At 49.3% G+C, this 27,337-nt stretch overlaps 3 protein-coding genes across 8 annotated transcripts in view; 1 reads left to right on the forward strand and 2 right to left on the reverse strand.

The window, feature by feature from the left end:
- Positions 1-2,442: 2,442 nt before the first annotated feature.
- On the forward strand, positions 2,443-8,456 carry CUNH1orf210 (chromosome unknown C1orf210 homolog). Of its 2 annotated transcripts, XM_057390664.1 has the most exons (4): positions 2,443-2,879; positions 4,768-5,275; positions 5,916-6,062; positions 6,503-8,454. In XM_057390664.1, the coding sequence occupies exons 1-4, from the start codon at positions 2,790-2,792 to the stop codon at positions 6,850-6,852; spliced, it is 1,095 nt and encodes a 364-aa protein (XP_057246647.1). In that variant the 5' UTR covers positions 2,443-2,789; the 3' UTR covers positions 6,853-8,454. The 2 variants fall into 2 exon arrangements, with proteins under 2 accessions (XP_057246647.1, XP_057246648.1); XM_057390665.1 differs by lacking the exon at positions 5,916-6,062 and having other exon boundaries at positions 6,503-8,456.
- Positions 8,457-10,605: 2,149 nt separating this feature from the next.
- On the reverse strand, positions 10,606-18,722 carry TMEM125 (transmembrane protein 125). 5 transcript variants are annotated; one of them, XM_057363553.1, is made up of 4 exons: positions 18,242-18,656; positions 16,626-16,759; positions 16,102-16,249; positions 10,606-12,954 (listed from the first exon to the last, which is right to left on the reverse strand). In XM_057363553.1, the coding sequence occupies exon 4, from the start codon at positions 12,647-12,649 to the stop codon at positions 11,987-11,989; it is 663 nt and encodes a 220-aa protein (XP_057219536.1). In that variant the 5' UTR covers positions 12,650-12,954; positions 16,102-16,249; positions 16,626-16,759; positions 18,242-18,656; the 3' UTR covers positions 10,606-11,986. The 5 variants fall into 5 exon arrangements, 4 of the variants coding, with proteins under 4 accessions (XP_057219536.1, XP_057219537.1, XP_057219535.1 ...); XM_057363554.1 differs by lacking the exon at positions 16,102-16,249 and having other exon boundaries at positions 16,626-16,736; XM_057363552.1 differs by lacking the exon at positions 16,102-16,249.
- A 2,602-nt stretch (positions 18,723-21,324) lies between these two features.
- CFAP57 (cilia and flagella associated protein 57) overlaps positions 21,325-27,337 on the reverse strand; it is a 22,749-nt gene continuing 16,736 nt past the window's right edge. Inside the window, exons 19-22 of the mRNA XM_057363557.1 lie at positions 26,379-26,513; positions 26,152-26,295; positions 22,187-22,310; positions 21,325-21,906 (exon numbers count right to left, since the gene is read on the reverse strand). Of these exons, the coding sequence (XP_057219540.1) occupies positions 21,740-21,906; positions 22,187-22,310; positions 26,152-26,295; positions 26,379-26,513 (570 nt within the window). The 3' untranslated portion in view covers positions 21,325-21,739. The remainder of the gene's footprint in view (positions 21,907-22,186; positions 22,311-26,151; positions 26,296-26,378; positions 26,514-27,337) is intronic.

Raw genomic sequence — 27,337 nt, forward strand, 5'->3', positions numbered from 1 at the left:
CACCCGGCTCCGTGTGGTGCCACGGCTGGACTCAGCCTGCAGGGGCCATCGCGGGGGTGAAAGGCCTGAGTGGGAGCACAGGCAGGGCGGCAAAAAACTGCCCAGCCCACACGGGAGGGCAGCCACTGCACTGGGGAGAAATCCATTGTGTTGTGGTGAACATGTCTGGGGGGAAGTGGAAGCAGGAGAAAGCCTGGCTCTCCCCGGGCACTTTCCTATGCCCAGTGTCGGTGTGGGCACGACACAGTGTGGCCTTGCTGCAACCCAGCCCCGGAGGGGCTCACCCCAGCATTCCAGGGAGGATGTGCCAGCCACAGCAGCCTGGCAAACAAAAAGTGTTCCCTGGGAAATCACCATAAGCTTCACGCACCAAACCTCACACTGCCTTACAAATCAAACTGTTCCCATGTGAAAGCCAGGGCTGCCAGGGAGTGAGTCTCATGTTTTGATGTGTCCTGAGCCCATGCTGTATCCGGCCTAAAATCTAAAGCACACATGGGGAGGAAAGGGAAATCCATTCATCGCTTCCGACTATTTACAGAGCGCTCTGGGGCCGCGCGGTGCCCGTGGCACGCTGAGGGAGGGATGGCAGTGAGCAGAGGCTTTCACCGTGTGGCCACCCAGCCACCACAGGGCAGCAGGGATGGAGAGGATCTTAAAAAGGTGGACACCAGGTGTAACTTCCCCCATTTGACTGTAAAATGAAGCTGCCTGTAGAGCAGAGGTCAGTCAGGCTCAGAACTGTAACTGCTATCATATTGCTTGTATGTACAACTGGTTCTGTGCTCCCCTGGCAGCTGTGGGGGAGCACATCACACAGAGCCTGAGTTACAGGGCTCAGTGAAATGTCCTCTTTCAGCAGGATCTGTTTGAGGATGGGATTATTTACACAGAATTTTTGCACAATGGGAGCCATACAGAATTATTCTCTGTGCCAGGTCATACCCAGGAGATCCAAGGGATCCATTGAGGAATCTGACCCAACCTGATTTTTCTGCTTGTGTTTTTTCTAAGAGCACCTGGATAATAGCTTTACTGTCTATCTGTGCATATTCCTTTGGCAGGAGATAGGGTAGGAATCCTCTCTGGGGAGTTTTGTGGAGATGCCCAGCCAGGATCCTATAGTTCCAGTTTAAGCTTATCTATCTCCAGAGGAGGCAGCAGAGATAGGTACAAATGAGCACAGCCAAAGCAGCTCCCCACGCTTGCTCTCCTGCAACGTGGAAAACTCCAGTTGCCCAAGTACCTGAATATCTGATGATTTCACAGACCTCAGCTTTTTTTGCTGAATCACAACAGACTAAAAAAAAAAACCGAGAACAACAAAGACTGACAAAAATACCACTTTTTGTTATCATTTGCACGTTCTAATGCACAGCAGCGCATGCCAGAAACCATAATGCACAGATACATTTCCTGATAGGAAATGCAAACGCCCTGCAACTCCACCAATGGATTGGGCTGCCTCAGCAACATTTTCTAGCCCCAYTTCTCTGGATGCTTGTTTTGATTCACATCCAGGGTCCTGGGGAGGCCCTGCAAAGCTGGGCTAAGGGCTGCTYCTGCCAGGCATAGGAACATCCTGGAAGTGGGGCGGTGGAGCATCTGCAGCCCGCCTGGGCAGCTGGGAAGCAGGAGCTGCCTGGCTGTGTTGGCATCCAGCACACGCCCACAGGATGAAGGACAGGCTGCTGGGAAGCCCTTTCCCTGAGGAAAGGGTGGGACATGTGGCTGTGGAGGGATCCTTTGTCAGCTGGGGGAAGAGGGGCCACCTTGTYCCAGTTGCCCACAGCTCCAAAGTGCTTGTGCTGCCAATCGGCTTCTGAGCAGGTGTGGGACACAGGAATGGGGAGCAGRGAAGAGAGCTTGGGGCTCCCTCTTGCTGCAGAGGCAACGGCAGGGGCAGGTGCAGCCAGCACTTTCCCTGCCTGGGCTGTGGCTCTGCCAGCCTTGCCCACTCACCTGCCCCATCACCCGTGGGCACAGGAGCAGGTCTCACCCACGAGATGCTGCTTTGACATGATTTCTCAGACACTCACTGACTCCACGGCAAGGCTGGCAGGGAGCACTACTGAGAAGTGACAGGTCTGAATGGGGGTGCTGAAGGTGGTGGTGGGGCACTCCCATCCTTTGAGACCTTCACAGACAGCTGCTGCTTACTGAGCTGCTGCTGCTGGACCCGGAGATCTGCTAGTTTGCTGCACGTTTTAAACACCTTTCGGCTGGAAACCCAGCAAGACTTTTACTGTCCTGTAGGACACTTTCCTGCTGCCGCACCCCCAGCTTCCCTGGCCAGGGCTGGCTGTGTGCCCCTGCTCCAGGAGCGTGGACCAACACCCGGACCAGGCTCAGGCTGCTCTCCTCAGGTGTGGATTCTCAGGGCAGGTGCCACAGAGGTGCCTCCTCCTCCTCCTCCTCTGGAGGCCCCCCAGCACCTCCCAGTGTCCTGCAGCCACCCGGGCAGCCCCCACAGCCCCCCACAGTGCAGCAGGCAGATGCCGATTGTCCCCTGGTCAGCGATCACGGGCTGCCACACGGGTGGGAGGTGGTGGGGCGCGGCTGTTAATGTGTAACCKGCACCGCCACCTTTCACCGGGTCGGGCGGAGCGGGGCCGGGGCGCAGCCGGGCCGGATCCCGGGCTCTGCTGTCTGCRGGGCCGGCGTGCGGGGACTCGGTGCCGGCCTGAGCCGTGCGGCCGCGGCCACACCTCGCCCGGCACGGCCGGCTCTGCCGGCTTCCCAGCTTTCCCCGAGACTTGTTTTTCTGCCCGGAAGTTTCCTGGAGCCAAATGGCTCCTACCTGCCTACTCTGCGGAATTTGTAGCCTTCTCTGCGTCTGGTCAGTGGTGATGGGACACCCCTGCAGCCTCGACCACCAGGTAGGGGGGCCGCGGGGGGCAGCGGCTGGGGGTGGGCAGGGACCCCCGCTCCTGGCTCTACCAGCACAGCTGGGGTGTCCGGGGGCAGCMGGGCCTGTCAGACAGCCCCTGCCGTACGCAGCTCAAGAGAAGACAAGTGATGAAAACCCATGGGAGCCAGTGGAGTTAATTGGGAGATGTGTTGTGCCAATGGCCACCAGCCACAGGGCGGTTCACCCATGCCCAAAGCCTGGCTGTCCTGCTCCCAGCCCTGCAGCACCCCTGCTCCCAGCCTTGGGCTGAACACGTCATGCTGTCCAGCCTGCTCACCAGAGAATGGCCTGACAAAGCATCRTCTGAGCCATCGCATTTCTGACTGTGGGGTCTCTTGGCTGCAGCTGTAACACAGATGCCCATAAGAGGTGCATGGCAAGCAGCCATGAGACACATCCCTGAGGAACTCCCAGCCCCTCACTCCCTTCCCCAATGCATGGTGATGCAGTGACTGCAGCCAGGGTGATAGCAAGCGTGGGGCCAGGATCCCTGAGCATCTGGCAATGAACAGGAAACACAACTAATCCATCCCACTGGGACAAGTGCTGCAGCCAGCAGCTTGGCTGCATCCGGCAGGAGCTGAGAGAATGAAGGAAAAGTGGCTGTCATGGGCCACTGACCTTTCCACTGAGCTCTCAGATATTCCACCAAAAGGTTTGCACTGTTTTCCAAAGCCTCCCTGAGCCCAGCTGTGTTTGAGCTGGAGACAGGACCCGTATGGTGCTCCTGTGGTTTGGTTCCCTTATACCCAGTCCTCAGCATCCCAGGTTTTTGAGGTTATATCTGTTCCTCTACCAAGCAGGAACAGCAGGGTCTAATAAGAGATTTAGGTGACAGGAGGATGAAAGGAGAAGTGAAAACAATGGAAAGCCCAGCTAGCTGGAATGCAGCCAGGCACAGAAACCCAGGACTRTGGACCACAGTAAACTTCCAGCACAGCATCTCTGCTTGCAAGGTCCAAACATGGCCCTGAGCAGGAGCTTGTGCCTGTCCAACCAAAACTGAATTGCTGACCGCTTCAGTTTGGCCCCCCTTCCACTTAAAGCCCAGGAAGGAGYAACTCCTGCTGGGGACTGCTCCCCAAAACTAGCTTGAGTTGGGGCACCCTGTTTTACTGGTAAAAAAAAAAATCCATCTGTGTGTGTTGATTGATCCCTCCATCCTGCACTGCTGGTCTTTTGGGACAGTGAGCAGTCACTGGTCTGTTTTGTTTCCTAATACTAACATAGCCAGCCTGCAGTAAGCCACAGCTACTCACTGTGTATCCCCAGGAATGTGGGACAGATAGAAGCATGGGTGCACTGTCCTGCACAGGCCCCAGGGAGCTGCTCCTGGTGCCTGGTGCAGGTRCCTACAGCTCTGCAGCCCGGTCAGCTTTCTGCCTGTCCTTGCAACAAGCAGGGTTCGGTGGCTTCCCTGCTGCAGCTGGGAGGATGGCCTTGTGTCACACAAGAGCTCCCAGGGGGCTGGAGGTGGGGATCCAGGGGAGGAAAAGGAAGGCCCTCTGCAAACTGACCCYGCATGACAACTGCCCTGTAAGGAAGGACAGGGGGGTGACAACCTGCTCCCTTTKCAYCCACCTCATCCGTTTGGGTTTWTCCCCYAGCCCTGCATGTKCCTCCTTTACTCCTTCAGTCAGCTSCTCTCAGTCATGGGCTGTCCTGCTCATCTTTTTCCTTTTGCCCAGGCCCATATCAATCTGGAAGCTCATGTATTTTTTAAACTTGTGTGCATCTTTGGTTTTTTAAAACTCTGCAAGGGTAATTAATTAAGATATTTGAACCCTTGGGGAGTCTCTCTCTAGAGACACTCCCTATCGTGGACAGCCCATCTCACACAGTAGCTCTTTTCCCAGGGATGGGCCGACTGCAGYGGGAAGAGCCTTCAGCATGCTCCAAGTTCTCTTCCAAGAAACATCACTAGTTTGGATCTCTCCTTCAACTCCTTGGTCATGCCCCGTCACAGGACTCTCTTGAAGCATTTCCCTTCTCTGCATTCTCTCAACCTTTCCAGTAATGCCAAGCTCACGCTGAGCCCAGCAGCCTTCTCCAACCTTGGGGCACTGCGTCTGCTGGACCTGAGCAGCTGCGGCATCACCTACATCCACATGGACGCTTTCACGGGCCTGGGAAACTTGCACACACTGCTCCTGAGAAACAACAGCTTGCAAGAGCTTGATGTCCCCTTCCTTTTGCCATTGAAGGCTCTTTTCCRCCTGGACCTGCAGCACAATGCTCTGGTCTCTGTGGACACCTGGAGCCTTCAGCTGATGGAGACAGTCCCGCAGGTCCTTCTGGAAGGGAACCCCTGGGTCTGCRACTGCAGCGTGCACCCTCTGCAGCAGTGGCTGCAGCGCAGGCGAGGTGAGCAGAGGGGATGGGTGGCAGGGGATGTGTTGGGCAGGGGGARCCCCGAGTGTAGGAGTCCTGCTTGATCCTTTTGCTCTGACCCCTGAACATATTCTGAGATGGCTCTCCAGRGACTTGTCCTACCCTATTGAGGTGATGTGTCTGTTCCTAGCTTGCAGTTACCCAGGATACGAAGAATTTCTAAGAATGTCAGCAGGATAATTTAGCCACCAGTTTAACTCTTCTGGGAAATGGGTTGCAYGTACACTTTGGCCCCTAAATCCACTTTTACATGTCTTTGTGGAGTGAGCCCATTTTCACTGCTGAGGGCTTGGCAACTCCTCCTCTGGAGTCAGTTCAGGCTTCAACCATCTGAACTTGGCTCCCAGTAAGAGCAGTGGGGTTTCTMTGGGCATCCATAAATTTGTCTGTATCCAGTTAAAAGGAGCCTGCTAATCAGAGTCACACATAGTTCCTTGGTCAGGAAATTTTTCCTTTGGTTGTTCCTTCACTGAGAGCTAGAGGGCTGTAAGGCAGAGCAGGGAGCACCTTGCAATGCATCCCATCAACCCAGGAACAAGTGGGGRTCATCTTCACTAAACTGGAGAGGGGACGAGTGCAGGCCCCCATCCCATCTTGCCCATTTGTCTCCCAGCTGTGCAGGTGACCTGCGTGTCGCCCCCAGGACTGAGGGGCCAGGAGATTGCAGCTCTGGATTCTCAGGACCTGGGCTGCCAGACTAAGCAGCGATTTGTTCGTGATGTCAGCACGACACAGCAAATCACCGTGACCGAGAACAGCAGTAAGTTGTGCAGAATCAGAGGTGTCCGTAAGGTCTAGTGTCTTCCTGTCCTCCATCATACTGGGTGGGGCCACAGATGGAGACCCCCTGCTCTGCCCCACAGTCCCAGAGGCTTGGGCTGCCTGACCACACTGGTGCAGTGGCTTGGTGGGAGCATGGCTTTGTGGCTTTCAGGCCTTGTGACCGGAAAGTTAGCAGGTGCCACAAGGCAACATGGAGCACAGCCTCTGCAGTGATGGGCAGCAGTGCCAGCCAGCTGTCAGGCAGTTTTGCCCTCAGTTTTCACACTCCTTGGTAGCTGGCTCTTGGTGAAGAGCATTTCTGTTGCTCCTAACGAAAGTGATCCGGTGCTTGCTGCACACTGCCGGCAGGCACAGGGTTGGAGGATGGGGAGCGCTGGGTGTGCCACAGGCTGACCATGTGCCTTTCCTGTGCTACAGCCACTGCACTGCCTGCCGGGAAGGCAGGAAGAAGCTGGCCATACCTGGTGGGATTCCTAGCGACAGCCATCGGCATCTCCATCCTGATCGCGCTGGCTGCCAAGTGCAAGCTCGCCCACAAGAACTTTGCCAGCTACCGCCACCGGCCACTGCCTGAAATCAGCTCCATCGGAGGCAGCCCCCTGGAGGATAGCAGCAGTTGGGACAGGGGCTCCTATGGGAGAGATTCCATACCTGATGTTGCCGACCTGCAAGCTGAGGATGATGATGGCTTCATCGAGGACAACTACATCCAGCCCAGCGAGCAGCTGCCAGCAAAAGCGGAGYGAGAATTGCATCGCTCCATCTGAACTTACGAGCTTAGAACTCAGYCACCACTGCTGCAGCCTCTTGCTGTCTCCCGAGCTCCACCCCCTTCCTACCTGCCCTTGGCTTTTGGCCCCACGTCTTTGGGGRCAGGAAGAAAGGAGCAGAGAAGAGGGCAGAGAGGGATGGGCTGGGAATGGTGATGGAGACTGAAGGCAGCTGGTCCCAGAGTGTCCCAGCATGACACCAGTAGTCYGTGCTGTCACAAGGACACCAAACCAGCTGCTGCTTTCCCGGCCTTACTCGGATGCTGAGGATAAAGGAGGTGGTGCCCCTTGCGCCTGGGAAGCYTGGGGACAGTGGGAAGAAGAGCCTGCCCTGGTCTTGGGTGCTGGCCCCTGTGCCCCATGGTGCCAGACCCAGCCCTGCTCTGACCCTCAGTGCATTATCACTCCAAAGTGTGATTAAAGCGTGATTTGGCCCTGCCTGTGCCTGCAGTGGTTTGTTGGGAATYGCCCAGTGGCAGTGCCCAGGAGGAGACCCCAGCCTCACAGCTGGGCTGTGGCTTTTTTACATGTGCTTCCAATGATCATTAATACATTCCTCTAACTGTGGTGGTGAGAGAACAATATGTGCTCTTGTCCAAACAAATCTTTCACCTGCTGTGGTGCAGGCAGCCCTGGTGCATCATCAGAGTTTCTGTGCATGTCTCTCCAGCACTGGGTCCCACCACAGCCCTTCCTTCTTTCCTCTCTTCYCTCTCCAGGAAGAAAAGCTGAAAGATCCTTACCTTTCCTGTCAGCTCTGCAGAGCTGAGCAAACTCATCAGTGGTGCCAGTTGCAGTGCCAGGCACATTCACTGGGGCAAAGCAACCTTCTCCCCCAGCAGCCATTACAGAGCCATTCCCACGTCTCTTTAACTGTGGAGTTGTACAAATGTAATAATTTTTACATTCCTGTCATCTTTGTGGTACCATGAACAGCACATGAGCCAYAGGTAACTGCAAGTTATTTCTGCTGGAGTCAGTTGCGCCTTCATGGGTTACGCTGGAGTTAAAAGCAGGGAGCAGCAGTGGCATTCACCTTTAGTACATGATTCATAAGGCTGCTACMAACCTGGTTGGGAAGATTTCCCAGGGCACAGCCCAGTCATTACCATCCCTGATAGCTTGGGAGTCTCTTCCTCATGCTCCAGAGCATGAGGTATCAACACAGGACAACATTTCTCAAAGCTCTGCCACCCAGCKGATTCCCCCACCTCCTTCCAATCTCTATTTCACTGTTAACTGCCTTTCTATTTCTCCACTCATTGAAGCATTTACAGTGTATAAAAAAGTAAATAATACACCTCAGAGAATGTAAACCAAAGAGGACAGATGGGTCAGGCATTGGATGGGTGACACAGGCCAGAGAGCAAATGCACCACTTGAAGCCATGCGGAGGAGGAAAACCTGCTGGCTTCTTTCAGTGGTCAGCRAGCTTTTGCTCTTAAATGCCATATTTCTAAATGGAACTTTATTTTTTTAGTTACTGTCTCATGGTTTGCCCTCCAGGCTCATCAGCTACCCATGAAAATACACTATATACTGTAATTTTTGAAAATCTCTAATATCTTTTGGGTAAGAGAAATTTAAATTTGAGGGCTGGGAAAATGCATTTCAGTTATCTTTTGGAGGGTATGTTTTGGGCTTATCAACATGCTTTTCAATCACATTAATCCATGCTAGATGCAGTCTTTTCTTTTTAGTCTRGGTGATGCCTTAGAAGAGATTAAAAATGCAGTTGCCCAGGCTTATTTGTCCAGGATCTCACTCACCAATCCCTCAGCAAGCTGGATGGCTTGTCTACTTTGACCCTACTGAGAGGCCCAYCCATTTATTTTTTAACCAAGCAGACGTGGCAGGCTTTCTTGTGAATGTGTGTGTTATTTTTCTTCCCCCTCTCCCAGGCAGCTGCAGCGCAAGTGGGCACGAGCCTGGCGACTCATGTGGGGGAAATAACTCCAGCATGCTGAGCTGGGAATACAAGGAGTCAGGGCAGAAGAGGAGGATCCTTCTGCAGGGGGTCCACCCAGGAAGCTGCGGTGAGGACCTGGCAGAGGCTGGTGGGGACCAGGAGCAGGTATGCAGGCAGACTGGTTCCTGCAGTGTCAGGCAGCAGCTGCTGCTGTGGGGCTCAGTGCTGCCACAGGGTGAAACAGCTTCTCTGTAAACAAATCAGCCAGCACCGACACATTCAGGAGGCTTCGTGTTCTCCATATGAGCATCTTTCAGGGTCACAGCCAGGTCTCAGGTTCACAGAGCAGTGGTAAGGGGATCTGGATTTGTCTGGGTTCTTAAGCAGAGGGAGATTAACACATATCTGGAGGTGGGAGTTGTGTATCAGGAAAGAAGTACATGCATTTTTGGGGCTGTGGTGGCATTGCCACATTAGCCGGTGATCCAAAACCACAGCCACCTGAGGGACTGTGGGCTGTTGTGATTGCTGCCCTGGGCTAGGCCAGCTCTGCAAAGCCCTGACACTTCCTGCTCTGCAGAAAGGTATGTGCTCAAGTATCAGCCTTCAACACAATCAACTTCTCTAACACTTTATTATGTATTTCCACATACAACACAGGAACCAAGGAACAAATTAGTAGCTGTGCTGCAGAGGGCAGTCAGTGATTGGGCAGCACAGGCTGTCCTTCTGGGCAGCTGGGCTCCCAACCACCACCTTCAGGCACAGCCTATTCTCAGCCATTATCTCCTTGGGTTGTTGGGGTGGCCACAGTCAATCACCCTTTTGAGGCACAATTCACAGGCACTTGGGACACATTTTGAAGGGGCTGTGGAGGGGACAGGATTCACATTGACATGCAAGCAGCAGGAAGCTRCGAGCTGGGCACAGTCACGCATCTTCACAGAAATGCCCAGATGTGCAAAACAGCTGGCGTACAGGCAGCTGTGGCCTGTTGCACGTGCGGGCTGGGGGAGCTGGCAGGCACTGCTGGAGCTCTGGGGCTGGCACAGGGGGTGCAGCCTGGCATAACTGCACATACACTGACACAGATGTTTGGAGCAGCAGCAGCRGTCATGGTGCAAAACCATTCAGCTCTGCCCTGTCCCCTCCTGTGTACACACAGGGATTTCTGCTGGACCTGGGGCCAAACTGCCCAGAGGGGAGGAACAGCTCTGCTTTGAAGAGATTTAGCCAGGAAGATCTGAGCTCACCAGCATATTCTGAGCTCTTGGGCAGATTAAGGGAGGAGATGCAGAGAGAAGAGAAAACAGCAGTTGAAACAAATCTACAGATTATGTGAAAGTGGCAGAGGAACATGTAGAAATAACAGAGATACAGAGAGAAAAGCCCAAACGATGTACCTGTACTTTGGGGGAAATAATCCAAGGCTTCAGATAAAGAAAATTCAACAGGAGCATGGCAAGAGCAGGTGACTACAGATGTGATCTCATGAGATCYCACTGCATTGGGGACAGTTGTTCTTGAGCTGTGAAGCGATGAAGCCCTCATATACCTGCCCAGCATATACCTGGGGGGGGCTCACTGGTGAGTGAATTCACTGGTGGTGAACTCTGACACTGTCTCCAGGTGTAACAGGACAGTGATTTGTGCTGTTAGCAAGGGAATGAGCTACCATCCTCCTCCAAATGAATTTGCTACCAAGAACCAAAAAATAATAGCTCATTCTTTTTCCATTGCAGAGGAAACTTGGCAAGTAATGTGCAAACCAGCATCTGGGAGAGAGTAGCTCAGGTGAGCGAGAGATGGGAGCAGACAGGAAGATGAAGAATCACAGAATCACAGAATCACAGAATCATCTGAGCTGGAAGAGACCCAGAAGGATCAGAGTCCAACTCTTAAGGGAATGGCCCATATGGACTTCAAACCCATGATCCTGTGTTATTAGCACCATGCTCTGAACAACTGGGTTAAGAGGAGATCATGCAGGAGCATCTTCAGCAGGAGGTTGGGATCTGTGTCTCTGGAAAGGGCAGTGAAAGGGTTAGTGGGTCTATGAAGGAAGTAAGAATTTTGACACAGCCTTAAGTGACAGGAAAAGTTCAGAGAGTGGATTGTTAGTCTGCCTCTGGAAGAGACACCTTGGTGATAAAACAAGACACCTTGTAGAGATAAAACACCAAAACAGCTCCAGGTAAGGCCAAATGACAGCAGAACTTTCTGYCCTGCAGCAGCTGCAGCACTTGCAGACAGAAACAGCATGGGAGCAAGCAGGGACTGGCATGAGCTGCAGGGCTCCTGGCAGCAGAGTTGCCTCTGMCTGGGAAACTCCTGTGGAGGCCACAGGGCTCCCTTTTGCTCTCTTTTGCAGAGAGCAGCCCCAGGATTCGGGCATCCCATCACCATCCCTCAGCGACTGCACCTTGCTGTTTGTGGCTSACATGGCTGGGGCACCCTGGCATGAAACAGAGCCCCAGCACTCAGTGCAGGACAGATAACCCATCAGGGCCTGGACACCAACACTCCTTGATGGCCCCTTTGATAAACCACAGGTGTTACAGAAATGTAACATGGGCAATCCTGGCATTGCAAACACAAGCAGCATTTCATGTGAGGTCCAGCCATGCTGTGGCTCTGGCACACATAATACTGTGCAAATCCCACACTCACTCCCAGACACACAGGTGATTTCTGGGGAGCAGCCCTTGYAGCCATCCCTCCCACCAGGTTCACTCATGCCTGCTGACATGCAGATTATTTTCTGCCATGCACCAGCTGCGAGAGGCTCTACATCACTCAGGAGCTGGAGGCTCTGTACAGAGTGCAGGTTGGTTTCATACCAGCCACAATCACAGCCTCTCCTGCCAGGACAGCGTGCAACACAATGCCAGGAACTGCAGGAACCAAGCACTGGGGTCCCCAGGGGTCCAGGACAGGCTCACCTTCACTTTGTAACATGGGTCACAGCCGGGCAGGCAGCAGCTGCCACAGGAGACTTTGTGGGCATAAAATGCCATCCAGGACAGCACTGGTCACATCCATACACCAGGTCACAGCCTGCCCAGGCACCCCGAGTCTCTGCTGTGCCACCAGCCTGGGGCAAACCAAATGCCAGTCATCTCCAACAGAAACACAAGGCACACTRCAGCTCTCTCCCTTCCTTGGGGAAAGACCATCCCTGACAGGTTGTATCCACTGAGGCTCAGGCAGCGGTGTCCTGGGTCAGATCAGGTTGGCCATGCTGGAGGTGGGAGGGAGCCGCCTGTTTCCAGCGAGGCGGCCGGAGATGGTGAAGACGCGGATCTCGCCGGTCTCCAGGCTCCGAGGAGCRGCCCGGCGGCAGGAGGTGCAGAGCAGGTATAGCAGCAGGCACAGGAGGATGGCGCTGCCAGCGGTCAGCAGGATGACCCCGCTGGTGAACATGCTGGCCAGCGGCCGTGCGGGGCTGAGCTGCATGGTGGTGGTGGAGAGCACGGTGAGCACCACCCCGCAGACCAGCAGCACCAGGGCRCTCAGCAGCAGCACCAGGCAGTCCGAGAAGCCGCCGCTCTTCAGGAGCTCGATCTGATCCCGGCTGCGGATGCAGTTCATGTCCTGGATTGCRGAGCTCAGCAGCTGCTTCAGCAGCACCAGCAGGGCCAGGAGGCAGAGCGTGGTGCCCACAGCGAGCCGCCACTCTCCRGAGCGGCTGCTGGTGCTGTACAGCAGGATGATGCCCCCGATCCCGCAGGCCAGGATCAGMACCACAGCCATCCCATAACACAGGATGGACTTTTTGGGGTCCTGGAACCACCAGAGCTCCACGTGCTCTTCCAAGATATTCCTCTGGATGTGATCTGCATCCGCAGGTGTGCGAGGACTGCTCAGCTCGGCCAGCTCTGGCATGGTGGGCAGCTGGCTGAGGAGGGCACAGTGGTGGCACCGATGAATTTAGAGCCTTACAGCAAATGGAGGGTCAAGGCAGCAGTRGTGGTGAAGTCAGCTGCATTTCTCCAGCAGGCATGTCTCAGTCTCATGCTTTGGATCCTGATGGAGTTTCCTCTGCAGCGGTGCCACCTGCAGAGCTATGGTCCGTGTGCTGGGGTTAAGCCCACCAGCCAGGCAGGGCTGTGAAACATGATGGAGCGTTCCCAGAGCAGCACCACAGGGGAACAACCAGGGCTGYGTCCTTCCTGTCCTGTGTCTTTCATCTGAAAGAGTCAAGAAGAGAAGAGATCATTAAACAGAGCCYCTGCTCCCCTGTGCCAAACAATCCCCTGCCAAACCCTGGGCTGCTCCAGGCTGGCCTGCAGACCTTACTGTGCTTCCCTCACAAACGTCCCGTGTGTTGGAGAGCAGGTCAGCCACACGTCTTCCCCAGAGACCTCCACGTGGGGTGGGAGAACTCCAGCCTGCCCCCAGGGCGAGTGTCCTGCCGTCTCAGCGCCCTGTGCCCCGCTGAGAGGCTGCTGGCACATCGCTGCCCGAAGGACTCTGCCTGCAGCTGGTGCTGGCAGCAGGGCAGGGACCGAGCAGAGGCAGGTCCCTCCTGGGATAAAGCCCCATTCACAGCTCTGGCTTCACATGCTCCCTCATCAGCATCAGCCTCTTGTCACCAACTGGCTCTGCTGCCCAGAATGGGAGGTGGGGGTCAAGACTGGGGTTTAACCCTTCCACTCCGGTGGCTGGAAGAGTGAGAACTGCTCTAGTTGTACATTCTCAGCCCTGTCCCTGCCCTAGCTCGGTCAGTGGTTTCCCCTCACAAGTTCCCTACAGAAATGCGGTTGCTGCATCTCCAGTGGTCTCAGCACTTCCCTGGRAAGAGCCCTCAGATAGCTGTGACCTGGCACCCTGAGATTTTGCTCTCCTCCCTGCTGGTCTGTGAAGAACTTTGCCACTGGAGGAGAGCAGGRGAAGGGCAGTGGTGGTGGCTGTGARGTGCTGTGCTTAGCTGGGCTCCTCTGGGCACAGCACAGTCTCAGCTCACAGCCTGGCTTCCCAGGCTCGTCTCCCTGCTGTTCCAGCCCCCTCAATGCTTCCCTGGGTACAGTTGTAGACCAACAGTGGAAATCACTTGCATTTCTCTCACATWATGTTCCTCCCTGGCATGTGAGTGCTCCAGCTGGTCTCACAGCACCACAGGGAGCCCCTAGAACAGCTGGTACCCAAAACAAGGAATGGTGCTGGGGAGGAGCACGTCAGATATGGCTGAACCCTGAGAGATATGGAGCAGACCCTGGAGACGTAAGAACAGCCTCTCTGGTCGCCTCCTAGACAGGATAATGCCCCCTTGACCACCACAGGCACAGACACGACCTGCTCTGAGTCCTGCAGGAGTCTGTGGCAGGGACAGGAACAGGGACCGACACAGTGCCTTGTGTCAGAGCCGTGTCACTTCTCCCTGGTGGGGGGACAGCCACTCCACCGTGCCTGCTGGAAATGGCTCTCAGGACCCCATCGGCCATGTCCGACACACTCCTTTTGTCTTTGTGACCTGCTGGGCGCTGGGCTCAGGGCTCATTACACACAGGCAGGGACAATTTGTGACCTCCACACAAKGTGACAGGGCTGGCAGCCCTGCACACACCAGGGATCTTCCCTCCCATCTCTCTCCACAGACTGCACCCCTCATGGTGATGCCTTTGCTGCCAGCCAACCCCTCAAACCCCCCTCCATCCCCACGGGGCGGGGGACAGGGAGCACAATTGTGCGGGGAGTGCCCGAACCAGACACCGCCTGACAGTGTCAGGCCAAGCTCCTCCTGAGTCACTCCCCGGCTGTGATGGAGCATGAGGTCACTTGGACGTGGCTCAGGGCCTGCTGCCAGCAGCAGCACGTGTGCAGGAAGCCGTGACCGCGGCGGCTTTGCGGAGCCGCACGGGCCGGGCCTGCACGGTGGCGGCACACAAACCCGGCCTCGCTGCGCCTGTGGGGGACTACAGCTCCCGGCTAGAGCCAGGGTAATCACAGAGCATCGGGTAGAGAGAGAAGAGAGCTGTGGCTGAGCATGTTGGTTTGTGCCCGCTCTGATTTTGCAGGTACCTGGCACTGTCCCCGWGTGCGCAGGACACAAGGGCCCAGGAAGGTGAGGATGTCACGGCACTTTCAAAGTAGAGAGGGGCAAGGAGACATCGAGTCTSAAGCTGTTTCCTCGGCCTATGCAAATCAGCCTGGTGCTAAACACTGCTCCCTCCTCCCTTTTCTTCTCCAARTGCCTTATCTCTTCCTTGCCAGCAAGTGGGTGAGTCTAGTAGATAACAAGTTTGTAGATTAGATTGAGATTCTGGACTAAGAGAGCACGCAGCTTGGAGAAGTGCAAAGTCTGTGTCCTGCCGCTTGACCCAAGTTATACACACAAGTTGCTAGTCAAACAGTAAACAAAAAAACCACAACAATATAAACCACAATGAGGGCAAATGTGATCAAAAAAATGAAACGACAGCACTGCATTCTCACATTACTTTTTAAAATTTAACCATTTTAGTTTTTTATTTGCTCAGAAGAAGGACAGAATAAAATCATAGGAACATCTAGCTGAGGAACGAAATTAGGTATCACCTCTACAAGCATGTATTTCCCAATGTTACATAAACCTCTATTTAACAAATGATTTAGAGAGGCAAAGACTTCCACTGAAGTGGGCTTTCATGTTTCCTTGTGCCTGTTTGAAAATGCTCTGGGAATATAATTTGTTCTCAAACCATCCACACTTGCTTCTCTAGACCATGAGCATTTGCCTGGCTAATAACAGTATTTTTACTCTTAGAATCACAGAATAATTAAGGTGAAATGGGACCTTCTGAAGTCACCTGCTGAAAGCAGAGTTCACCTGAAAGTCAGACTGAGCAGCTCAGGGCCCTATTCATTTAAGTGCCAAGGATGGAGGATGAGCCCCTCAGGGTTCATTCCAGAGTTAAATCACCCTCACCATGAAAACATTCCTCCTCAAATCTAGCTTAAATCTCATTCCTCAGGCTGGGTGCATTGCTTCCCACCCTCTTCAGAAAACTCTGCCTGTCTTTATGTGTTAAACCACAGCAGCCCTATCCTGGGCTGTCACCCACCACCCCTTGGAGAAGGGATGACCCTTGATCTCACAGCARCTTTGCTGCTCTGGTTTCTTGGCACTGTGCAGCACATCAGTGTGCCCAGATCAKATTGAGAGAAAGGAAGGAATACAGAGATGCCTGCTCTGCAATGAGGGAGAACAGCCATCCAAAGCTGTTGCCTTTCTACTGGTGTTCCTCAGGCGACCAGGTCTCACTGGTCTGGGACAGACCATAACAAGCCATTTGGCCCATCAGGCTGGTGTGTTTGACAGTGTGGATCACAGGTCATTAATGTCCACATTTACTCACTGCTGAACCCAGGACCTTCTGTGCTCCAATCTCTGTGTGCAGGAGAAAAAGGAGGAGAGGACCAGCCCAGCCACACAATGCTTTAAGTCCAAAGGGCACATTTCAGGAAAAAAATGACATGSTGTCCTTCCCCACTGCTGGCTGGCAGCTGTGGAGGAAGAACAGGAAAACCCTGGGAATGCAGGAAAACAAAAATATTCATGTTTTCCCTTTTTCATTGTGTGGGGTTTTTTTTCCCCTACTCTGACAAYATTTAACTGGAAATTGAGGGTCATCCTCACTGAGTTTCTGGCCATTCCTGGCTGCAGGTGTGGGAGATGTACACTGGCTGAATACCTCAGAATAATACATGCTTATAGTTATTTACTTAGAAACTTCTAATGCCTGTCTGATATGTAACAGACAGGCCATGGCTGTGTTAATTGACACTTTAATTCCCGAGGCACATACAATTTCAGCTCTTGAAATACTCCTCACTTCCCTCCTYTCCCTGAACCCAGGGTACCTCTTGGGACATTGCTTACCCACAGGGTTTAGGAGGGGAATGAGACAAGCTCCTGCAGTACTTCTTCGTAYTTGCAGCCTTGGAAGGGTTTCATGAAGCTTTTATGTGGATTTGGTGAGCATCATGGAGACTGGAAGAGTCCAACAAGATTTACTGTAAGATAACAATACATAAAATGATTTGTATGAGCAATGTGGATGAGACCCAACAGARCTTCACCATCTCAATCAAATCCAAGCCATCTCAGCCCCCTGCTTTCCCAGTCCATCACAAGTTATTTGCTTTTTTGGGCTGGTCTGTCCAGAGGTGTTTGGGTGTTTGGGTATTTGGGATGGACTTGCCACCACTCTGTGCTTCACAAAAATCTTTAGTCCAGAATAGACAAACATTTCCCCATAATTTCATGTAATTTGCTCAACTTTCAATTTATAGGAAGATTTTCTTTATCAAGAGACTCAGCCCTGAATTGCTGTAGGTCCTTTCCAACTGAAGCAGTACATTCTGTTCTGTCTATTGTATTCTAGTTTGTCTGTTCCAGCCTATTGTATTCTGTCTATTCCATTGTATATCAGTGGACCTAAAATGATCTTCTAATTCAACTGCCTGACCAATTCAGGSCTGACCAAYTGGGCATTGCCCCAAAGCCTCCTAAATACTGCCAGGCTTGGGGTATCAACCAGTTCTMTAGGAAGTGTGTTCCAGTGTTTGACCACCCTCTCAGCAAAGAAATTCTTCCTAACCGTATTTGATTCTAACTCCCCATAGGCTCAAAGAGAATGAAGCTCATGTATCTTGTTTTATGCCTGAATTACTGCCAGTGCACGAATCAGAAACTTCGAACATTATGGTGCTCAAGGCCTGTCTGTGCCCTGGGAGCACGTGGGAAGGTTCCCTCTGTGAACTCAGGACTGGGGACAGAGGAACATGCAAGGAATRGGAGTAATGGGGCTTTTATATGGCATCTATCTGTGTCACCCAAAGTCCTAACAAGAGATCCACACTCCTTTGCACGCCACACCAGACACCACCAATTCCCAGTGCTCCTTCTTTCTGGGCTGTTCAAAATCCATGCAAACCTGTGCAGTTTAATCTGCATCTCTGGGGAGAGCCCATCCTCTCTCCCCTGACAGATGGATAATGCTTTCCCAGAAGTGAGGATCTGTCCCACCAGTGCTCCTTCCACAAGACACCATTTGGGAAGCCCCAGGGAAGCCCTGGGTGATGGTGGACTGTCCCTTCCTTTCMCCAAGCCTAGGGGCTGTGGGGTTAAGGATGGTGGAGGGCTTGCTGTAGCAGGGTCAGCACACAGCTGCCTTTTACACAGATCTAGACAGTTTTGGCATGCTCCATTATAAAATGTCATGTTCCCCTTCTTCTCTGTGTGCACGACAGACATCCTTTCTCCTGAACCCACAAAGCCTGTCCTGATGCACCTCTGCCAAGGATGGCCTGGATCTTCCAAAGGAACAAGAAATTCCCAAGCCTTGGGTGCTGAGAGGAAACAGTGTCGTGAGGAAGAAAAGAACTGGAGGCGAGAAGCAGGGTCTCTTGACAAGTCTGAAGAAGCCACAAAGCTGCCAGCAGCTACTGCTGAAGTTCCTTCCCGCACAGCTCCCAGGGAGGAGGATCACTCACCTGCGGCAGACACTGCCCACATGCGACAACACAGCACRCTTCCCTGCTGCCGGCTGACACCAGTGGTTTTTCCTGGTTTTCCTTCTACTGGATCCAACTAACGAAGGAGTCCACGGGAAAAATCTCTTCCGTTCCTCCTGCCAAGATACAGGTGCGGTGCCCCTGCCCGCTCCCCTTCCTGGTGCGGCGGCAGCACCGAGCTCCGGCTGCGGCGCTCACCTCCTGCCCGGGCAGGTGCATTCCCCAGCTGGGTGGCGTCTCTGCAAACCTGCTGCTCCTCTTGGAGACGCTCCAGAGCCGCGCCGCTGTGCAGGTCCTACCCCTCCCTCCCTCCTCGGGCAGGATCTGGCCTCTGGCCACACACCGATCCTGGAAGGTGGCTCATTTCCTCCCAGCTGGAGGTGAAGGGTGCCAGAGCCAGGCAGCAGCTCCCTGGCAGCAAGGTGAGAAGAARCCTGTAGCCAGGCTGGTAGTGCCAGGGGACATTTGACACATTCAGCAAGTATTTGGTATTAAACAAAGCAGCTCCTGCACTACTGTATAGTTTAGGGCCATCCAGTCATATCAGGGCAGGATCTTTCCATGGCAGTAATTCAGGCAGGCACTCAAGTCAGGCAAGATGTCGTTGTGGTGCTATCTTCCCATCAAAAGGCAGCTGCCGAACCCCCCTCCCTGGAAGGCAGCAGCACCAGCAGAGCTTACCATGCTGCAGAAGAGCTGATTTCCTGGTAATCCCATGGGGGAAAAAAAGGTAACCATTTTGAGAGGAATTAAGGTAAGAGAAAAGGGTTCATTTAAGAGATGAAGAATTTAAAAAAAAAAAAAAAAGGAAATAGCAACACCATTAAAGTCAGTAGGGGAATGGGATTCCCAGACTGAGTGAATGTCCCCTCCTTCCTGGTTGGGCTTCATGATAGCAGAAGGGATCATTACCATTAGTCTGAGCAGCTGGAAAATCTCCAGGGAAATGCAGGAAGAAAGAACGGACCAAACAACAGCTCTTGCTTGGCTAATGGAAAGGGASACTCAGTTATTAAGTCACAGCTAGTTTTTTATCAGGCTGTGAGAAGGGAAGCTTAGGATATGCTAATCAAATAGAAACCAAGTAGTGTGACAKCTTCAGGAGTTTGTCTGAGAAAAATGTGATAGTTCTTTCCAGACTTGTGAAATAGCTTCAGTCCAGAGGTTGTTGTCCTAAGCGTAAAAAAACAAATGGGATGTGATAGGTTTGACTATACAAAYACCTTTGAACAATGAGCTTGACCCTGAAAAACCTTATCCAGAAAAACCTGGTCTTTTAGTTGGCCCAGTTAGCAAAGAAGCCATCTAAGGGRAAACCTTATTCAGCTTTAAAGATAGCCATGTWGTCACTCTTAAAAGTGGGCTGGAGCTTTATAAGAGCACGAGGTGCTTAGCAGCTCCTTTAGGGAGGTACCAAAAGAGAAATGGAACAATGCAGATCAAGAGAGGATGAAAGCAAAAAATGTTTTTGCGCCCTGAGAGAATTCAGAAGACTCTTAACATACAAAACCATAATCCAGTTACAACTTAATTCTAAAATATTTATAGAGTGTATGTGTGGGAGTTCGACCTTGRTCTGGTTTTCCCAGTATAGAAGGGGCTTGTACACCTATTTTGCTTCCAGYAGGTCTGATAAACTTTACTTGTAACACTCTGCTGTGCCTGATGTTTAATGCTTCCCTATAGAAGCAATGTTTTAGCTGCTCCTCAGACACTAAGATCAAGTTCAAAATCCTGTTCAGCCTAGTCTGGCAGCTGAAGCTACCTAGGCTTCATCTGACAGGCTTTGTGTTGCCTTTAAAATCTTCCTAATGAGGGTGATATAGAGGCATATTTTAAAGCATATCAGTCACCATTTAGAAATAATTCTCTATGTGTATATGCACATTAAGAAAAGGTTCTTCTTTTTCAGAAAGGTTGATTGCACATCTCTAAACCACAACTATCAAAGCAGTGTGTTGTATGATTCTAGCACTCAATTTGTTCTGACAGAGAGAAGGTAAAATTATACCACACRAGAGCCTAGCAAATTAAAATGGGTGTGTCCTGAAAATTTTAGAGGGAACTAGTTTCCAAAATATTTACTAATTACATTAATTACATCCTCTTTTTGTACAGGAAGTATCAAGATGATAATATGGGGAGGGGTGGAGGAAGAAAGGGTGTTAAGCTAGCCCATTAACAGGCCATTAGCTTCTTCCTTTTGCTCCTGTGAAACSTATCTCCATACAGTTTAAAGATACAAAATTGGAAAAAAAAATAGACTAAAGATATTTAATTCCACATGCATGGACAAAGCATTGAACTGAAGTCTCCCAAGTCTTTGGAGCTCATGGAACCATCTATTTTGCCATGGTGTTACCCTGGAAATTAGTCTAGGATTCCTGATGGTAATGCAGCTTTACATGTTACCCAACCCTGGCACCACCTTCTTCTGGATAATATTGTTAGGASTATTTAAAAGCACCCATCACTTTTCCACAATTCAGGATAGGATATGAAACAGTGACATGCTGGCTGTTATAAKACCATATTGCTCCATGCTCAACCAATAGCTTCTCATATATGAAATACTTCTCAGTGAKGCAGTGTGTCATGCACTGACAACAAAAGATGAAAAATTTATGGTTTCTTTCCCYCTCATTGTTAAAGAAATTACTCCCTGCCTTTTTCTGTGTATGAGTACTTTACAGAATGACTTATTAGGAGAATTTTACTGAAAAACTGAACTAAAGGGATTGTGGATGTTGGAAAAAAGACAAACAAAAATAAATTTATCAAAGTTATRGGAGGTATGACATAAGGTTTGGACTTCATTCTTGATTTTGGGAGTCTGATGCTGGGCTATCTTTTTTGTCCTGCTGAAATTACTGTAGCAGATGAGGCAACACATCTCTAGATAGGAGGCAGAGGCTTGAGCAAAGGCTCTAGAGCTCGGGTGTGCTGGAGGCAAAGGTTGCCCCCACAAGGTAATTGGTGGTTAATCGATGACTGGATACCTGATTGGAATAACAATGACATCTGTCTTAAGAGCAGCAGTCCTTTGTATGGACATAGGCAATTTAATACTGGAAAATAAAAGGCTGATGAAACTTTCAGCACAATGACACCAAATTAGAATTCTAGCAGAAAAGGCTTACAGAGTTTCATCAGCTCTTCTGAATTAAGACACATTCATTTTCAAGAGAAAGATGAGTACCTGCCCTAGCATGAAGGCAAAAAGATTAATCTTGCACTAACACAAATTTATTTTTTTTTCTCTTGGTTCCTAAGACTCATGAAAAAGTCGATTTCAGGAAAGTAGAAGTGTTCAGATCACTGATTGTTGCACAAATGCTTCTAGTGGAAGAGTATAGGGTCATGTAAGTCTAATCTCTGCTGTTGCATTTCTCATCTTGCTAGGAGGATATAGTAACATAAGGCATCCTTGAACCATGTCAGTGTTGCTGTGTTTTGTGGCTTCTTTCCAGATTCAGTTCAGGAAGATTTTTCATCAAAAGAGGCTGAACCTGGGCAGGTMAGGACTTGGATTTGGTCTCGCAGATAGTGAATTTCTAGCTGCTGCATTTCTATGATTTTCTCACTTTCCATCTCTGGATTCAACCTCAGGATAGATGGGCTGGACAGAGGTTCACTGGAGGGAGCTAAAACATAAAATAGAGAGGATACAGCACAGTAACAAAGGTCCAGCTCATACAGTTCTTTAGCRTGAACAAGGGAAGGCATCTTTCAGGACTGAAGGAGAAGAAATAAATAGTCAGAAGCTGCAGGATTCATCAGCTTCTACAATAAACATTAAAATATAACAGGTACCACCAGGCAGACAAGCTAAAATGAAACATAGTAATAKAATTGTTCACCAAGGACAAAAACGGCTTCTGTAACGAGTACTGACAATATGGAAAATATACAAGAACTATTCACCTGTGTCTTGAACTTCCTTTTTCTTGTTTAGTGCCAGTGCTGACTGGAGCCTGTGCACGTGGGCATGGGCCACCCTCAGTTCTTGCCGCAAGTCATTAATTTCCTTAATCAGACTCACATTTTCCTGCAAAAACAACATGCTCTATAAGGAAAAGCACAGATACTACCTGGCTGAGCAATCTGTATCTTCACATCTTTGGGACAGACACTGGACAGTACAGAATCACTATCACAAGCAGAAGGTACCAGGCAATCACTAGTGTACACAACATTTCTGGTAAGACCACGGTAGATGTGACACAGAACATGACAGTATTCAAACCACGTTGGCTCAAAAAACAAATATTTGGTTTGCTTTTCTGACTGTAGCTGCACTTCAAGGTATCATCTTCCTTGCCAATTCCGAAGGGATGCTCAGGGCCTTCCTAAATTGAACCAATTAATTCAGAATTAATGTGAAGATTTCCCATCTCTCCCTCTAGTGTACATTATTTTGCTTTTCATTTGTCACTGTGTATTTGTTCACTTAAATTATCTTTATCTCCTTGCAATTATTCAAAGCCCTCTTCATCAGTTCTGACAGACATCACTTTTCCACACTCCTTCCAAATTATTAGGAAATGTATAAAGCATGTGGAGACTTGAGATACCTACTGCTAACATGCTGTTATAAGGAAAAGTTATAACATTCCTATTAAGGAAAAGCCATGTATTCATCTTTTGTTCTTTTTTCAATCAGTTTTCAGGCCATAAAAGTTCAATCCTCTAATTTTTTTAGTAGCCTGCCATGAAGCATCTTGAAGGAGCTGTGAAAGTGCCAGTAAATATAATTTACCCATTYCTGCAACAGGTTCAAAGACTTCAGCAAAACCAGTATGGACTAACACTAGTGAAGGATGATAAAACTGCTGCTCATGACCCAGAAACAGGACCATGATTAACTAAATATTTCTCTTCTATTCAAGGCAGCAAAGTGGAATTGTACACCCGCATCTTAAGGACAGTGAAATACCTTACCACATCAATAACTAGGGCAACTGTTAAACACATGCCATCATATTTGAACCAAGAATAGCAACTATTTCAGCTACCTGTGGTGGTTTTTTTAAACTTTTAGAACACAGCACCATTCCAGCCCCTAAGTGATATTCATCCTACGTGGCAATGTTAAAAAAAGATAGAGGACAAAAAGGCATGCTTAGGGTACCTCACATGATACCAGTCTCAAGCAGTAGGGAACCCAATAAAACAACAGGAGATAAGAACAAGGATTAATGAAATTTTTCCATTAGAATGATGTCTCAAATCTTGTTTTTTATTTTTCTTTTTAATGATAATTTTGCTTAATAGAGATAATTACATTGCTATAAAAGATTGTGCAAAGCATATGACTCAGTTCCTTTGGGTATGCTTATAAAAGTATTGGCAGCACACAACTGCAAACTATCAGTAACAAAGTGCAAAGCTCACTGCACCTTTCTCTSTGTGGCTGCACTTAAGGAGTTCAACTTGGCAGCAATAGCTCAGGRCACGTGTGGCAAGGTTATCAACATTTCACACTCAGGCAAGTACAGTTGCTGTGCTTTAGTTTCCCCTCAGCTGAAAATCACTGACTGCAGGAAGATTGGGGGATTCATTAAGATCTGAACTTGTTGGGCAAGAAGTGCAGTGGTTCTTGCAGTGGTTCTGTTGGACTCTAAATGCAGCAGGAGTTGGTGTGCTCAGGAGCCTCCTCTGAAATGGTAATATTTTGTTGAGTCTGACTTTTTAATTCAAGCCTTTGAACACAGATGAAATTTGATTTTRTGCATTTATTCCAGAGCTTGATCCTGAAGAACACATGAAGAGAGTAACTTCCAATGATGAGTCAAGATAATTTTCTTTTGATCATCTTTCRGGGTTGGGTCACAACATTTCTGTTAAGGTGCACATTAGTCAGGAGCACCTTCACAGGTTCAGTCCAAGCAATCGCCTGCTGCTATCAAGAAGATCTTGCTTTTGGTCTATCAGAAAATATAAACCAGAGTATCTTGTATGAGGCAATCTGGGCTATGTAGAAATGTCTTGTTTGGTTTGCTTGGTGCTAAAAGGCTGTTGGTTGACACTGATAATACTTTTCTGAAGGGACCTTTTCTCCAGAGAGATTAGCCTTTGATTCAATATTTACATTCTGACAGAATGTTTGCACCGCAATGCACTGTCASAGAATGGATTAAAGTAAACGTTCATGGGAAAATTCATTGTCACAGGATGTTGTGGCAAAGAACTGATTGTTTCAGAACAGGGACTGATCAAATGCATGGATGATGAGGCCATCAGGTACAACTGCATGTGATATGGATACAATCTACAGCCTAGGAAATCCCTACGGAGGACAGGTACAACACATAGAAAAGTTCATCCCCTATGGGCTTCAGTGTAAGCAGCACTAACTCAAGATAATTCAGTGTCTCTGTTTTTATGTATCCAAAAAATCCATTACGAATACAGAAGGCTGGAGGGAAAACTAATAGTTGAATAACAGGCAACTTGTCAGCTGGTAAGAATAATTAAAATTATCTTGACAGTTCTAATCATCTGTTGCAGCAGTCACCAGTGAAATGTACCTATGAATAATCTCTCAAAGAGGAAGGCATAGCTCTGAAAATGTAAACGCAACTGAGGAATAATAGAAATACAGAGCTAGAAGACTGTCAAAATGTCATTTGCGTTTTCAAAGCAAATCCTGATAGAAGTTTGTCTAAACTAGTCTTAAAAAGCCCCCTGTGAAAAACTGGAAGACCATGATAATTCCTGCTGGCTGTAAAATCTCATTAATCTACTGGACTTCAGAGAACTGCTTTTTCTTTGAAGAAACCAGGCTGGTTAGAATCTTTGATATCTTCATCTTCCAGATGTTTTATTAATTTGGTTTTAATCATCATTTCATGTTAGGCTTACTGATCCAAGACATCAAATATTATCATTATGAACACCATCTGTCATCCTATTTCAGCAAGGAAATTCTTCAGGTTATTTTCTGAAGCCATCTCCTTTTGTGCCAAARGATACATCTAAGTCACAGAAAGAGTAAAAACAATTAAAATATGGGCAGGGAAAGAAGATTGCTGCTGTCTAGCCCTGAAGAAGCAAATTATGAATAAATGGCAAACAACAGATGACTTAGGAGGGGATTGAGATTTAATGATCCYGAGGAAGCATAATAATGGAGAATGGGCAAGTGAGGGGAAAAGGAAATGCTGACTGAGCAGAAGGAGATGAAAGTAAGAAGAGACTAGAAAAGCTGTCCTCCTAGGATGTCTGGTGTGGGGCTCTACGTTCTCCCACTCCAGATGAAAACAAATTGGATCTTTGACCCCAGCAGTCACGAGTTTTCCTTGCTTTATAGGAAATAAGGATTCTGAGCAAGAAATCTTAGTAGGAATAAGCATATTCTCCATGTATTTCTGAACTTCCTTGAAAAATTTGGATGTGAAAAGCAGAAAGTTCTTCTGAATTCAGACCGGTAGGATTATGCGGACAAAGAAAGTCAGTTGTTTTTTCTTTTYTTCCCCCAAAATTACTGCCTAAACACTACCACATAGCAGATACAGCTTAACACCCAAACAAGGGCAAATTGACTRTGATGGCAATTATAAATACTGTTTGAAATAAAAAATAAGTACATTAATTTCCTTAAAAACATATATGCAGGAGAAGTTCCCTATCTCCTTTTAGGGAGTGGGAGACAAACAAAAGATTCCACAAAACAGCAGCCATTTCTGACTTCAGAGATCTTGACATTTTTGTTCAGAAAATTTAATGGAAGCACTTGAGAAATGTAGTCATTTCTGGCATGAAAGCCAGCCAAAACTATTTCCAAGTCCCTAGAAACCATAACGGTAAGGCTATGAAAGTCTCTCTTGTGCAGCCACTCCCTCTGTTCCCCCTCCACAGCACAAGGAGAAGGTTTATCATCCATTTACCTGGATGATGCGCAGGTAAGCAGCTTGGTCCATTTCCTTATCCTTCATCACCTTCTTCCTTAAAATTTCCAAGTTCCTGTCATGACGCTCTTGCTGTTTCATGTACTGCTGCTGCAGATCTGCATCTACTGCTTGAACCTGCTCCTGAGAGGGCACARCATGTTGCCTCAGTAATTCTACTACCAGACAAAGTCATGGGCAAGGAGAAGGCAAAGGTCCTGACTCACCAGGTCTGATTGATGCACATACTTGCTGTAGAGCTCACGGACACCATTTTTCAGTTTTCTGGGATGCTGGATGAAGCCCGCACAATGATAAAGATCTGCTTTAAATCGTTTGATGAAGGTTTCCATATCTTGCCTCTGCAAAAGTGATTTAGTCACATTCTCATTTSGTTCATCAGAACACTTATTACGTGCAGTTTTCTAGAAAGTCTAGTGGAACTGGTGAAAATTTTCATATACTGTATTTTCCCACTTCATTAAAAAAATTAATTAAAAACTCAACTGCATGTTGAATAGCAGTGATGGATTTTAGCAGTAATAATAAGCCAAGATAATTGCATTAGTTAATAGYACTTCCAACATCCAGAGGTGTCATCTGAAAACCAATGGCTCATCATTGCTATTGCCCACTGTCCTTTCCCAAACACAGAATCACAGAAGAGATGGAAGAGACCCACCAGGATCATTGAATCCAATTCAGCCCTGCAGAAGACATCCCCAGGAGTCACACCATGTGCCTGAGAGCATGTCCAAATGCTGTCCTACCTTCTTATTTAGAAACAACACACCAACAGCGATGCAGAGAAGGCAAGGGACAAAACACMTATCAGACACATACATAGCTTGCTGATTTCACATTAAGATTGTCTTCTCATTCTCTCTTGGCTTCTACCAGATCCCTTTACCTGCTTCCTCACTCACACACTGCCTGCTAAGCTCCTCCACCTTCACCTGCATTCCCTTTTCCTCCCTCATGTCTGATAYGTTGTCAAGCAAGGGGCCCTTGACTCCTCCATTGATGAGATGACCCTTTATGTCATCCTACTAATGCCTAGGTTGTACCCTACACGCTGCTCCTGTTYAGGCCAAGCGTCCCCAGATTTCAGGCTTGGGCAGGAACAAATAGTTAAGCATTTGCTTCACTACTCTGTTAAACTCAGGACAATATGTGTTAATGCATA

Source organism: Malurus melanocephalus, unplaced genomic scaffold (assembly GCF_030028575.1).
Source record: "Malurus melanocephalus ecotype Western Australia unplaced genomic scaffold, MMel_1.1 scaffold_28, whole genome shotgun sequence".
NCBI lineage: Eukaryota > Metazoa > Chordata > Aves > Passeriformes > Maluridae > Malurus > Malurus melanocephalus.